Raw genomic sequence first — 15,985 nt, 5'->3', positions numbered from 1 at the left:
GGAGAAGATGGGCCTGTCTGGTAAAGTTAGCCCAGGCCAAGCCAAGAAAAAGTGGGACAATTTAAAAAAGAAATATAAAGTATGTCCATATATAGAAAATAATATTGTTGTTAGTAACAGTTAAAAAAATCCTGTTTAAGCTTACATGTTTTGTGAACAGTTTAGATTTTTACTTGTCTTTAGGAATGCAAGTATCCAGGGTCAGGAGAGGGAGTGAGTGGGAAGCCCACTGCTGCTACTTGGCCCTGGTTTGTCCAAATTGATGAGGTTTTAGGACAAAGGCCTTCAATTTGCCCCCCTGTCCTTATTGCCTCCATCCCTATGGACACTCCAGGGCCAAGTGCAGCAGTGAGTGACCAAGAGGAGAGAGAGGAAGAAGAGAGGGAAGGAGATAGGCAGCCAGCAGCGAAGAAGAGGAGAAGGGACAGTGACCAGGAGCTGTTCGACCTCATCAGGGAGGACATGAGGCAGCAGAGAGAGGCTGAAGAGAGGAGAGCACAGGCTGAAGAGAGGAGGGCACAGGAGAGCAGGGAGAGGATGGACAGGCTCTTCTCCATTCTGGAGCGTTTGGTCCCCAAATAATTTTTGTTTTTTCTTTGGGTGGGAGGGATTACATTTTTTCTATTGTTAGCTTCAGTTGTTTGAAATAAATTATTTAAAAGAAATACTTCTCATTCATTGTATTTCTTTTTTATTTTCCATACTTTTCCATGTAAAATGAACATTTGTAAAGAAAATTAATTATATAATTATTTAATAACATTCAGAAAACAAAATTGAGGTAACAAAATTCAAGAACATACAGAAACTTTTTACAGAACTATTTACAGGACAACAGATTTTAACAAATCACTGCAGGATTAATCTGAGTGACAAGGTATTGGACCATTTTTATGTTTAAATGCAACGGGAGTCCCTGGCAGTGTTGCTGGAGCCGCTGAAAGGATGAGAGACATGGATGGAGTGCAGCAGGGATCCGTGGCTGGTCCTCTGGTTGTCGAGTGAAACCTCACAGGGTGGTCTGCAGAGAGCTTCAGGATGTCTCCTCCCATTGTCCACTACATCATCCACCAGCAGGGATTGCAGAGCAACTCAATCAACGGCTGTCACATCTGTAACATGCATTAATAAATATGTAAACAGGAGAAATTTAATCCAATCCTTTCATGACAAAGTACTTTTTAAATAAGATATTAAAGTTATTGTTTACTTGCTTGTTAAAGGTAGTCATGACCTGGTGGTACAACCTCCAGGGCAGACACCTCAGCACAGAGTTGGTCCCGCCACTGAGCACCGCTGACGGCCTCCATGTCAGCCTCCCCCTCATCTTCCTCCACATCGTCCTCAGGCTCATCCTCAGGTGCCAACACGTCTCCGGCACTGAGGCAGATGTTGTGGAGGATGGTGCATGCTGTCACAACCTGCAATAGCATATATAAAATTAGTATATTGTGATATTGAAAAAAAAATTATTTAATATAACACTGGTTGGTAACTTACATGAGGAACAAAGGTGTGTTGCACCTCCAGCGCTTGCAGGAAGATGGAGTGGAACCTTGTCTTCATCATTCCAAAAGCACGCTCTATAATGGACCGTGCCCTGGAATGATGGCTGTTAAAGCGCTGGGCTCCCACACCTTGCACCTGCCTCTTGTAAGGAGTGATGAGGGGGAGAGGCCGTTGGAGGCATGGATATCCTCCATCGGCCAAGATGAAATGCCCTGGAGGAGGGTAGTATGACTGAGCGTACAGTGGGCTGTGGCGGAGCACCCTGGAGTCGTGCACTGATCCAGGCCAGCCCACGTACGTATCGATGAAGCGGCCCTGATGGTCACAAACAGCCTGAAGGATTATTGATGGAAAAAGTTTCCTGTTTCTGTAGCACTGACCATCAGGGCAGCTCGGAGGCTTGATGCGGATGTGACAGCCGTCGATGGCACCCGCAGCTTTGATAAAAGCTCTGTGGTGTGCCAGCCCTGCAAACCCGCGGGAGACTTCTTCCAGGTGCTCCGGGGTCTTCGGGAGGAAGATGACCTTGTGGCGAATGGCCACCACCTCCTCAGTCACTCGGTGGACAATGTAGTGGACAGTGGACCGGGGCATCCCAAACACTCTTGAGACCACCCTGTAGGATGCTCCACAGGCCAACCAGAAGAGAAACACCAGGGTCTCTATTGTAGCACCCCACCCATGTCTTCTCTCCTGGTTCAGGAGGTTCTGCAACACTGCCAGAGACTCCCTGCTCAGCCGAAAGTCTGGTCGGGGATCTTCCTGGTTGAAGAAACGGTCCAAAACTGGGACACTCAGGTTAATCCTGCAGTAACGGGGTCTGGTCTGGTTAATGAAAAGTAGTTAACAAATACATAATATAATTAGTACATTAGAATAAGGGTTTAACAGATAAAAGCATTTTTCTACCTTAAGATAAGTTTAAACATCAAAACTCCAATTATTTTTTTAATACAATGCACATTATACAAATTACATGAATAATTATTAAATTTATGCATTTTACAGACGCTTTTATCGAAAGCGACTTACAGTGCATTGAGGCTATCAATTTTTACATATCATGTGTTCACGGGGAATCGAACCCCCAACCTTGCGCTTGCTTGCTTGCTAAGGCAGTGCTCTACCAGTTGAGCCACAGGAACACTTATTATGTAATTTACTTATATGTAATTATATACATATTATTGAGATATATATATATATATCATTATTTAGATAGATAAGAGTTTCTCTGACAAAACAAGCTGAAGTTTATGCTTCGGCTCAATGAATTTGTAGGGGAAATTAGCAGAATACTTAAAAACGTAAATAAAAATAGGCTATAATGGCTTACCTGGATATGACTGTCTTGGAGTCTGATATAAAAAACTCTCCGACGACGAGCAAAGAAAGTATTTAACTTATTTAATTGTTTTATATCTTCCAAAAGAATTAAAATGAGGAGAATAACACTTTCTTTGTCCATTTTCCCGCTTCTTGTTTAGCGCTGTCACGGTTGCTAGGCAACACGATATGAGCAACGGGTAAGGGAGGGAACTGAAAGAAGGGTAGGCTGTCCAAATTCACAAACACCCACTTCCGGGTTTTGCGGAAGGATCCTAAGGAGGATGCAGACCCTGAATTTGGACACAGCTGTTCTTTCTCTTATAAATAGCGCGCATAGGATTGTGGGTGATTTGAGAGCATGAAGAGCGCGAAGGATACACATATGCATCCTTTCCTGTGTATGGGATATTCTTCGAACGAAGGACTCAGTCCTTGGTTGAAATTCCGAGGATCCTCGACATTGGAACAGTCCTTCGACGGATGTCGATGACGTAGCATCCTCGAAATACTGGCTTCCGAGGATCCTTCCTTGACATTGAGAAACACCTCTTGTCAACAACTCAACGTGGTCGGAGAGGGTGTGTAAAACGCGCGCACTCGGTTGGTAAAAATACAAATACAGTGAACAACACTTAATATGCTCTCATGGCTTCAAACTCTGAGTACTAAAAGAACACAGTCAGAATCAGATGCCTCGCTGGCTGACACCCCACCAAGCCAGAATGATATCTCTGCAAGTCAGACGCAAGCTAATGAAGTAATGCAGTAGCTCTTTCTAAGGGTATTTTTTCAAAATCCTTTTGCACATTTTATTTATGCTCAGTAGCTCTTTCTAAGGGTATTTTTTCAAAATCCTTTTGCATGTTTTATTTATGTTAAATAGCTCTTTCTAAGGTTATTTTTTTCAAAATCCTTTTGCACATTTTATTCATGTTCAGTAACGTTAGCTCTTTGTAGCTCAAACAAATCCACAAACTAATAAAAGGATTTATTATTTTTTATAAGGTCGTCTGTTGACCCCTTCAATATAGTTGTTGTTACCTCAGGGGATGAGGGGAGTCATCAAAAAACAAACAAACAAAAAAAAAACACAATGCATATTATAAGACAATGACCTGTTGCTGGGGACTCCCAATCCAAAATACGAATCTTTCATTACCCTTAATAGGAGCACTTTAAGATGAGATCAGTTTGTTGGATTCAAATAATTAATCAGTGATCTTGATGAAAGCATTTCTGAGGATAATGCACCGACGTGTCTGTGGTGATTAGGTGTGTTTCCTATGATGGTCCTCTAGATGGCAGTAATACCGAATAGAGTGAACAATTACCTAAAGGGTCACAAAAGAAGTGACAGCGAGCTAAACTCAGGTTAGAATTTTATGTTCTGAAAATAAAGAGGCTACACGCCAGTTCAAACTATTTATTTGTTCAGAGTGTTTGCTCAATAAACACTACAGTGTCTCCTGTGATTTTGGTATTCATTTTAACCATGATCTTATGATTACTACAGGGATTAAGTGCACTTGGATCCCGGAAGCTCAGTATTGCCACAAACTTTAAAGATTTACCTTTTCTTTAAAATAAATAGTCAATAAAGTGTGGCAATTTCCATATTTTTTTAAACTAGTTTGTAAGCTAACTTGTACACCAAAACTGATGTTAATTTTAGTACACAATGTGATAAATAAAATGAATATAAAATACTGCATGTTGCATAAATATATATAAAAAAAATTGTTTAGTCTTTATTCTTTATTGTTACACACTGAATGTAGAATATTAAATGGCACCTTACATAAAGTAAACAGTTACATACAATTTTGCCTAGATGTTAGGTGACCATGTACCATCATATATATATATATATATATATATATATATATATATATATATATATATATATATATACACACACACACACAAAATATCTGCCCCCTTTAGGTTACACAACTGTTTTGTCATTATATAAGTGAGCTACATAACACACCAATGAGGCGTCAATCCTGACGTCACGTGCTTCTTATGTGAATGAGAGTGAGGCAGACGGTATCACTCTTTCCCGTGTCAGTAAAGACCGAATGGTAACGTCTTAGCCGTCTCCATTTTATTAAGGCAACTGATTAATATTTACCGTTTCTACTGGCTCGTATAAGACATGGACATCCTTTAGAATGATCAAAATGAAAGGGACTCGGAGAAGGACCGTTTGAAAGGGTATACTAAGACAAAGAATTCGGGAGGATTACGCAAAGTGCCGCTGCCAGAGACATTGAGTCTTACATAAACCTAATGGGTCATCTAAATGTTGGTCATGGATATGCTTCCTTCGGCCAAGATCAAGAAATTCATCATCAGCACTGACGTCGATGTGTTAAAATCAGCTATCAACTTTCTCTTTCGTCGGTTGCTCACTAATTTTGAGACTCGTGATTTCAAAACAACCCCAACGAACTCATTCTGGTTTGTTTTGAAGACACATTTAAACGTTTGTCTCGTTTTTTTATATTACAAACTTACATGAAAATATTGCTAGATCTGTTGTTTTGTTTGTCAGAGGTTAGACTGTTTATTTTATTTTTATTTATTTGCTTGACCGAGAAATCAACAGTCAGTTATTTAGGATTTTTGGTGGGCCTAACGTTAGCAGTGGTGAATAGGGAATTAATAGTGTTTATAAACATTTAGCTTTTGGTCTCATGTTTATTGATTTTCGCCAGTATTCCGATCTTGTTGCGTTAAAGATGGTGTTTTTGTGAAGTAACGTTGACTAAAATAGGAGTATATTTGGTATTTTATAGCCTGAATTCTACTAAATATTTAAGCCGGAGCATATACGTTGTACTTTTGTCCGCTTTGTTAACAATTATTTTCATTTTATGCGGTGTAGCAGACAATGGATGCTGGCATTCAAAACCACACAGAACATTATCTGCACGACCCCTCCAACCCGACCGCACCGGGATTGTGTGCTGAAATGCTCGGGGTTGCGGACGAGGCTTGCCGGGCTGGGGACTTCGATCTGGCCGCGGAGATCTATACCTCTCAGCTCGCCGAGCTCGAACACCCTGACCGTGGCCTCTGCCTGCGGAAAGCTGACGCTCTAGCCCGTGGGGGACGCATAGCCGATGCGCTGGACTCGTATTGCGTTGCTGCAAACCTCCAGGCACTGAGACCCGATGAACTGCAGATTTTAGTTGAAGTTATAGCACATACGATACGCACTAAAGAGCAGAGTGACAGGAAGACAATAAGCGGGGGCTCTACCTTTGAAAGCAGATGTTTTGAGAGTGATGAGTTAGACGATGAACAGAACTTGGACTTGTTTTCATGCCACGTTTGCAAGTGCTTATTGACGGAACCAACGTCCTTGGTTTGTGGACACACTTTTTGTAAGTGCTGTCTGGAAGATGACCTTTCAAAAGAGTGCAGAAGCTGCCGTTTAAAACCCAACAAATCACCCAGAGAATTTACTTTGGGCGGACTCAGAGTAAATGTTATTGCCAGTGGCTTGATTGAAAAATGGTTCAATTCGGAAAGCAAAGCGAGACGATACTGGTTGGAAGGGGAAGGTCTTTGGAAAAAACAGGACGTATCCAACGCTATACTGAAGTTCAACAAGGCAATTGAACTAGGTAAGACACTGTTACGGCCTTTCACTTAATTTATTGCAGCGGGTATTTTGTAAAGAACTGACCTACTTTCCGAGACTGACGAAACAGCCACAAGGGGTGACATTGTACGTCTCATTCTTAATGAAGACACCGTTTTGTAACAGCGTGACCAGTATAATTTAAATAATCCAGTTGAATTTGGTTTGAATTGGTGTTCATTGGGCTATCACGTAGATGGAAGATGTGTACTATGTTTAGTTGATCACAGCAGTTAGCAAACAACATAAGTTTAATAGTTGTTATTAACCCAACCTACAACCTTCTGAACATGTATTGTTTTCTATCTGCACAGTTAGGCACAATATTGTTTAACACTGAAGTAATGCAGAACTTTTGTATATACTTTGTAGATTAAGTTAGTTAAAAATTTTTTAGGTGGCTATTAGACTCCTGTTTTAAGGTGCCATAGAATGCAAAAAAAAAACAAAAAAAAAACACTTATGAGGTGTTTGAACACCTTTGAGTGGCTGCAGTGTGTGAAAACAACCAGCCTATAATGGTAAAAATCCATCCACTCATTGTTTTATAATCACAATAATTCATAAACCGTCTCCCCACACTAGCAGTTCCAGATTTCTCAGTACTATGACATCATACTCGGGGAAAGTTCCACCCATTTGTGACACTCTCTGCCCTATTAGCATATACACAGCCCTGAGTGAGAAGCTGTGGTCTGCCATTACTGTTTTCTTGCTGTAGCTGCTGGAGATACAATAGCCGTGTTTCCACTATCGAGCTAAGACCGGGCGTGCTAGTGCGTGCCAGGGCCAGTTGCGTTTCCACTGTCACTTCCGGGGCTTGATCGTGCTTTGCCGGGGCTTCCTCGGGGCCAACGGCCGGGGTTTTTTGGCCTGACAAAAAACCTTGGGCCAAAGCGGGCCAGCTGGGGCTAGAGGAGGGGTTAGAGTGTCAGCGCGGATCATTTCATAAAGATAACAGCTTTAACGCCAGTATTAAAGACGTTTTAAAATAAGTTGAGCTCAAAACTCACTCTTAGTTAGCAGCAAGTGTTTGAAATAACTTGATCCGATGTGGATTATAATCACTAAACAAGGTAGAAATATTTATAAGCGATGTAAAAGACTATGCACGCTAAACATTAACGTTACCATAATAAACATGGTAAATATGACTCCTTGGATAAATCAGACGTCAGCTTCTTATTCTCTATCACAATTGTGTATTTATTAAGTAACATATCTGTCATCTCATTTCGTGAGTATATCTCCACGTTGCATATCATCAAAATATAATAATTATTTTTGTTTGGGAGCTTTTATAAAAATAGAGAGTCTGTGCTGCGGATCATTTCAGAAAGATTTCATTTCAGCTTTAATACCAGCGTTTTTTTTTTTTTCAATAAGTCGAGCTCAAAACTCACTTTCAGTCAGCAGCGAGTGTTTGAAATAACTTGATCCGATGTGGATTATAATCACTAAACAAGGTAGAAATATTTATAAGCGATGTAAAAGACTATGCACGCTAAACATTAACGTTACCATAATAAACATGGTAAATATGACTGCTTGGATAAATCAGACGTCAGCTTCTTATTCTCTATCACAATTGTGTATTTATTAAGTAACATATCTGTCATCTCATTTCGTGAGTTTAGCTCCACGTTGCATATCATCAAAATATAATAATTATTTTTGTTTGGGAGCTTTTATAAAAATAGAGAGTCTGTGCTGCGGATCATTTCAGAAAGATTTCATTTCAGCTTTAATACCAGCGGTTTTTTTTTTTTTAAATAAGTTGAGCTCAAAACTCACTTTCAGTCAGCAGCGAGTGTTTAAAATAACTTGATCCAATGTGGATTATAATCACTAAACAAGGCAGAAATATTTATAAGCAATGAAAAAGATATGCACGCTAAACATGTTACCATAGTAAACATGGTAAAATATGAACGCTTGAAGAAATCAGACGTCAGCTTCTTATTCTCTATCACAGTTGTGTATTTATTAAGTAACTTATATTATCTGTCACAAGCCTCGTCTCGAGAGTTTATCTCATGTTGCCTATCATAAAAGAATATAGCCTAATAATGTTTTTTGTTCGGGAGCTTACAAAAATAGAGATATTATCATTCATTCTAAATATGAAGGCTACTGTGGCTAATAAACAGAAACAGACTCGACTGAATAAGCAGGCTATTTTCATGAGCGTTAAAAATAAATAAATAAAATATAAATAAGTGTATTTATGTGTGATTAATATTGAGTCCTGATAAATTAAATCAATATGATCAATGTATCACTTATTCTATATTTAAAACATCGATGCTTTTGAATTTGAATATATAACAAAGCATGCAAACAAACTGCCGCTTTTATCATGTTCGTTTTGTGATTGCACATGTTCCAGAGACTTATTTCTTAGTTTTCTGATAACTTCTCTTTGTTGGTGAAATTTTGAGGTTGCATGACGTTGTTCTGAGAGGCGTGTAAAGGCCGTGTTTTAGTGATGTGCAGCGGTGCTTCAAGCTCCACTGTGGAAACCCTGCGCTATTCTGGCCTCGGTGCTACTGGCCTGAGGCTATGAGCCTCGCCCGGCCCTCTTTAAGCCCTGGCTCCCACTGGCCCGACAGTGGAAAAGCGCTAATGTCAGCACCAAAGAGCCATTAAAAGTGTTGTGTGTTGGGATGCCCCAATGAACATAGGAGTCTCCATAGACCACTGAGGACACAGTGGTTAAATTTCATTTTTGAAGGAAATGTCCCGAAAAAAAATAAACAAAAAAAAGTCCTATACATTTGTACTAACATTTTAAGGTGGGCTGAATCGCATACAAGGGTCAGTTTAGCACTGGAATTTGCAAAGATTACTTCTGAAAGAGGGATCGATAACCTACACTTTGTGCGCCAATGTCTAGACTCTAGACAAAGTAAGCATTTTGAATCATATTTTGTTTACAAAAAGAGCTTCTTGGCTCTCTGTAAGGCTAATGTTGCTAAAGCTACCATTGTCTCTGTAAGTTTTCACTAATGCTGCCTTCAAGTGCTACCAGAATAATCAGAAATAAGAATGTGGTAGTGAAAAATTGCATTTGGATGCAATGTGAGGTCAGTAACATGGTCACCACCAGTTAAACCATAACACTGGTGTGCCTGTGAGTAGGGCTGGGTAAAAAAATAGTTTTTTCGTTTAAACATTTTTAAAGTGTGATAAATTATAAATAGATTCTCAAAGGCCACGAATGTTTTCTTTTATTTTCATGTTTATTTCCTCCAACATTGAATGAAAGATTAACGTTAATCTAATAACTAGTCTTCTCCACTAGATGTCACACTCTTATTTTCCTTGCACGATGTTACCAAGGAGCGAGAGGCGAACCTGTCATTTATTCATTCAGTGCTTAAAATGGCGGTTTCGGGTGCTTTGTTGACGTTGATGCCGCCTTCACATAAAAAGTCAGAGGTATGGAAGCATTTTAGATTTCGCAAGACGACAACGATAGTGTTGTGGAAAAAAACAAAGCTGTGTGTGTGATTTGTAATGCGGAAGTGAAATGCTGTAGAAATACTACAAATCTGAATGTATTCATCATGTATGAATTTCTTTCTTCTGCTGAACACAAAAGTTAACTTCCATAATATTGAAAAAAAAAAAAAAAAGTAATTTTGAGTCCAAAAACTGTTTGGTTCCCCATATTTTTCAAAATACCTTTTTTTTTTTTTTTTTTTTCAGCAGAAGAAATTATTATACATGATGAATACACGCATAAATTAAGATTTTTGTTTTTTTTGGGGTGAACTATCACCAATAAGCCAGTATTATTTGTCCTACATTGTTCATAGGCTTGTAGCTTAAATGTTGCAGCAAATTTTGTACAATTGTATGATTATTTTATCTTTAATATCTTTAATATCTTTAAATAACATGATCATGTTTGATCAAGGAATGCGACTGTTCTGACTTTTTTCAGCATAAATTTTTCATCTTGCATCAAATAAGTATTAAGTTCATGTAAAGTTAATAAGTATTTGTATTAAATCTGTATTGATTGAGTTGAATTGAGAATCGAGTATAGAAAATCAAATCAAGAATCGAGTATAGAAAATCGAATCAAGAATTGAGTCGATTTGAGAGCTTGTGAATCGAAATCAAATCGATCTGGAACATCTGAATCGATACCCAGCCCTACCTGTGAGCACAAGCTCTTAATGCACCACACTCTTCTGAAAAGGGAGACAGGAGCACCAGCTCATTTTCATTTAAAGGGGAATTCGCGTTTTGGCTCATAACCTAAAAGTGGTAATTTCAACAAGCTATAAAAAATTTATATGTGGGGTATTTTGAGATAAAACTTTGCATACACACTTTTAAAATACAAACAATTTAAAATATTGTAGCAATGCATCCCATGGCACCTTTAGGTCATGTCTGGGCTTTTCAAAAGTAGGTCAGTGCTTTGGACTTGCTCATTTTTTTAAATGGAAGAAATGTATGCTGTCTCTAGTTTCAAAGGCTATTACATTCCAAAGAGTAATAGTCTTCATAATAAGTTTATAATGGTTATTTTTCTGAAACGCGACATCGTCTGATTAGACACAGCCTTAATGAACCTATTGAGCAACAAAGACTTTTAACGGATGCATGCTCTGTCCATCAGCTATAAGGTTTTCTATATATATATATATATATATATATATATATATATATATAATTAAATCTGGTAATTACGTATATATATATTTTAACTAGGGATGTTAAATATCTATTTTCATGATCGATCATCGTTTAAATGAACAATAAATTAATCGTTAATCATAATGCTGCAAAATGCTTCTTTTGCATTCATGCAGTCACCGGAATGACAGGATGTGCAAAAGCCACACACACAAAACACTTTCTCACTTGAATTAATGGGAATTAATGTGAATTAATGTAAAATGGGAATTAATGTCTGAATAAAACGCTAGTAGCAGGAATATAAAATGAATAGATGTGATTTATGATCATTTGATAAAATGAAGAGTGTGTTGTACGTTTGACATCATTTTACTTTGTTGACTGTTTTCTGGCACGGAGACCGCTGAACGCACCTCTTTAAATGGTTTTATGGTGCTCGTTGTTGTATTTTAAAACACAATTGCAATGTTTTCAACTGACATTATGACATTTGAAATAAAATTATCCCAAACGTAACTGTGTGACTGTGCTGCACAAGTGAGCTGTTTACATTGGCGCTGCTGCAGCAAAACACTGTTGTTCACATTAAATTAATCCTGCTGGATTCTGTTCTAGAAAATGTCAAATTTTGAATTTTTTTTCGTTCCGGTAGGTGTAATGAGGATTAATAAAATGCAATTTTATAGGAGTAGTTGAATCATGTAGACAACAGGTTATTTAAAAATATTAAAATGCAATAGCACATAAATATAGCAAAATGCTCCTCTTAATAGACCTAGTTATTATTCTAGCTGACTGATAAGATTGTAAAGTTGTACTGTAGGCTGTCTTATAAAATAGTCTATCCTTTGATGTTAATTTATGTTCATTATGTACTGTAGTCGTAAAGAGAAAGATAAAATGGTTTCACTTGCTGCTTGAACTGAGACGCTTAAGCGATCACCTTCCGCATTCAAAAGTTTTTGCAATTACTTGATGGCAAGTGTGCTTCAAATAATGAAGTTCACATAACACAGCATAGAAGTTCTGTTCTAAGAATTTTTAACTATATTACCAGGATCCACACAGCTGGCAGCTTTACCTGTTGTAGTTTGTTGAAGTTATGCATGAAATAGTTGCTGCTTTTATGAACTTTCACTTGTCTCTGTCATGTCGAGCTCTCTCACATTGCTCATCTGAGCTGTGTTTATCATTTGGCCGTCAGCGATGTTGTGCACCAGAGTTAAGGCCTGTTTGAAACCCCTTATTTTTTCTTATTTTTGTTTTCCCCCACTAAAGCTTTGATGTGCATCATCTCAGTTTAATACGTGAACATAGCAATTGATGTGATCGCAGAACAATCAGGAAAAAAGGCATTAGATGCACATTTTTATAACATGTAAATACATAGGCCTAGTCACCAGTGACAACCTAAGCAAAAACTTCACACACAATTTAATATTTTTGGTTGCAAATGCGACGGTTTTAGTCACAGTTTGAAGCCCTGTAATGGCTAACTTGGATCATGTGAGCTCTATGACAGTCAGTAGCAGTTTACTTTTGCACTGTAAAAAAAAAAACTAATTCTGTTCGTTTAAAAAAAGCAGGATTGGGCAGTACACAATACTGATACTAGTCACTGGAAATGTAAAATATTAGTTGAAATCTAGAAGCCATAGAAAGAATATCTTTTCATTTATATGTATAAAAAAAAAAAAAAAAAAAAAAAAAAAAAAACTTGTGCTGGTCATTAATAGAATATCATCAAAAAGTTGATTTATTTGACTAATTCCATTCAACAAGTGAAACTTGTATATTATATTCATTACACACAGACTGATATATTTCAAATGTTTATTTCTTTTAATTTTGATGATTATACAACTAAGGAAAATCCCAAATTCAGTATCTCAGAAAATTAGAATATTGGGAAAAAGGTTTAATATTGAAGACACCTGGTGCCACACTCTAATTAGCTATTAACTCAAAACACCTGCAATGCCTGGTCTCTCAGTCTAGTTATGTAGGCTACACAATCATGGGGAAGACTGCTGACTTGGCAGTTGTCCAAAAGACGACCATTGACACCTTGCACAAGGAGGGCAAGACACAAAAGGTCATTGCAAAAGAGGCTGGCTGTTCACAGAGCTATGTTTCCAAGCACAATTAATAGAAAGACGAAGGAAAGGAAAAGATGTGGTAGAAAAAAAGTCTACAAGCAATAGGGATAACCACACCCTTGAGAGGATTGTGAAACAAAAACCATTCAAAAATGTGTGGGAGATTAACAAAGAGTGGACTGCTGGAGCTTCATGAACCACTACGCACAGACGTATGCAAGAAATGTGCTTCAGCTGTCGCGTTCCTTGTGTCAAGCCACTCTTGAACAACAGACAGCGTCAGAAGCGTCTCACTTCAAAAAGGACAGGACTGTGGTCCAAAGTTATGTTGTTTGATGAAAGTAAATTTTGCATTTAATTTGGATATCAGAGTCCCAGAGTCTGGAGGAAGAGAGGAGAGGCACACATTCCATGTTGCTTGAGGTCCAGTGTAAAGTTTCCACAGTCAGTGATGGTTTGGGGTGCCATGTCATCTGCTGGTGTTGGTCCACTGTGTTTTCTAAGGTCCAAGGTCAATACAGCCGTATACCAGGAAGTTTTAGAGCACTTCATGGTTCCTGCTGCTGACAAACTTTATGGAGATGCAGATTTCATTTTCCAACAGGACTTGGCACCTGCACACAGTGCCAAAGCTACCAGTACCTGGTGTAAGGACCATGGTATCCTTGTTTTTAATTGGCCAGCAAACTCGCCTGACCCTAACCCCATAGGAAATCTGTGGGGTATTGCGAAGAGAAAGATGCGATATGCCAGACCCAACAATGTAGAAGAGCTGAAGGCCACTATCAGAGCAACCTGTGCTCTCAATAACAGCCAAGCCATGGCATTCCGCATTGCTGCAGTAATTCAGGCAAAAAGGAGCCCCAACTAAGTACTGAGTGCTGTACATGCTCATACTTTTCATTTTCATACTTTTCAGTTGGTGTAGGATTTCTAAAAATCCTTTTTTTTGTGTGTGTGTGTGTATCTGTCGTAAGTAATATTCAAATTTTCTGAGATACTGAATTTGGGATTTTCCTTGGTTATCAGTTATAATCATCAAAATTAAAAGAAATAAACATTTGAAATGTATCAGTCTGTGTGTGATAAATTTATATAATATACAAGTTTCACTTTTTAATAGAATTAGTGAAATAAATATTACCTGCACCTGTGTGTGTGTTATTTATATATATATATATATATATATATATATATATATATATATATTAGTGCTGGGCAACGATTAAATATTTTAATCGCGATTAATCGCAGCATGCGCAAAATTCAATAATGAAATCAAAAGTAGTGTATTGTGTAATTTTATTCTTTCAAAGTTCTGCTGTATGAATAAAAGTGCAATAAAATTTTGTTTGTCAAAACTTTAAACAAAATAAAGTGCTTTTTTACAGCAGTTAAAAGTTAGTAGCAGTTAACATTTCTTGTAAATCTTAACTTAAACATTAATGTAATCAAATTAAATATAACATTAACATATAAATAAAACATTAAAACATTAATGTTTTATTAAATAAAACATTAAAGTTTTGTTTAGTTTGTAAAAAAAAATTATGTCCAGAACCTCGATCATAACATTTTAACTGGCCCATTCCGTGCAACAACATCAATCTCCTTTAAGAGACTAAGAATCTCAGTCCAAAAAAAAAAAAAAATCTTTCAGTGATGCAGGTTGAGTGGACAAAATTAACTTCTTTTATCCATTCTTCCAACTTTACATTTACTTACTCATCTGCACCTAGCCAGTTGCTAAGACACACAAGGTTATTCACATTTACAGATGATAAAGAGAGACATTTTGCTGAAACGTGTGCTAAACATTTTATTCAAGTTGCACAGCAGTGGGACATTTCAAATAAAGTCAGCACACTTAGCACAGATAGTGCAAGAAATATGATCGCTGCTGCAAGACATCTGCCTTTTGAACGCGCAGTCTCCAGCGTTCTGTCATAGTATCTCTGCACAACAGCGCGTTTGACAACATCCTGGCCAAATGCAGAAAGGTTGTGGGCCATTTTAAGCACAGTCAGCGAGTGCTGCAGAATTAGAACAAAAACAAATTGAACTTGGACAAAAGAAGGAGTCGCTTATACAAGACATTCCAACCAGATGGAATTCGACTCTGCACATGATTTTCTGTTTTGCGCGCTAGCTCATCCCAAGCAGCCAGTAGCCTACTGAGAAACATCCCACCCCTCCTGTGACCCATGGTTTTTGTTGTATTCGGTTGTTTTATTACAGTCTAGCTATGTGTATTGAAACGCAGTGAGTAACGGACTTTCAAAATAAAAAGTACGTTAACGCGCGATAAACTAATTGTCGGCGTTAATTAATTAATGCGTTAACGCGATAAAAACGCGTTAACTTGCCCAGCCCTAATACCTAATATATATATATATATATATATATATATATATATATATATATATATATATATATATATATATATATATATATATATATAATTAGTGGTGGGCATAGATAAATTTTTTTAATCTAGATTAGTCTCACTGTGATCTTGAAATTAATCTATATTAAAATGGCTCATTCGAATTCTGCCGAAGGTATTCAGAATATGTGTGTTACCCAAATAAAATTGACAAACAGTAAGTCTTTGAGAAGGGGTTTATCAAGCTAGGTGGTGCATTAGAAAAGGGGCTCATCTCCTGTTTCCAAAATGCATCACAAAGTGCTTGAACAAGCTGTAAACTAATTCCACATTGTACAAGGTGCACACAACCTT

The 15,985-nt window shown here is 37.7% G+C and overlaps 1 protein-coding gene across 3 annotated transcripts in view; it reads left to right on the top strand.

The window, feature by feature from the left end:
* Positions 1–4,870: 4,870 nt before the first annotated feature.
* The window catches only part of LOC127949643 (LON peptidase N-terminal domain and RING finger protein 2), a 121,710-nt gene continuing 110,595 nt past the window's right edge, over positions 4,871–15,985 (top strand). The window contains exons 1-2 of one of the 3 annotated variants that reach the window (XM_052547082.1): positions 4,871–5,301; positions 5,732–6,473. In XM_052547082.1, the coding sequence (XP_052403042.1) occupies positions 5,735–6,473 (739 nt within the window). In that variant the 5' untranslated portion in view covers positions 4,871–5,301; positions 5,732–5,734. Of the gene's footprint in view, positions 5,302–5,728; positions 6,474–15,985 lie in introns of all 3 variants that reach the window. The other 2 variants (XM_052547083.1, XM_052547081.1) reach the window with 2 other exon arrangements.

The sequence above is a fragment of the Carassius gibelio genome, chromosome B1, assembly GCF_023724105.1.
Source record: "Carassius gibelio isolate Cgi1373 ecotype wild population from Czech Republic chromosome B1, carGib1.2-hapl.c, whole genome shotgun sequence".
NCBI classification, from domain to species: Eukaryota; Metazoa; Chordata; class Actinopteri; order Cypriniformes; family Cyprinidae; genus Carassius; species Carassius gibelio.
The sequence above is the reverse complement of the archived record's forward strand: the minus strand, read 5'-3'. Positions and strand labels throughout refer to the sequence as shown.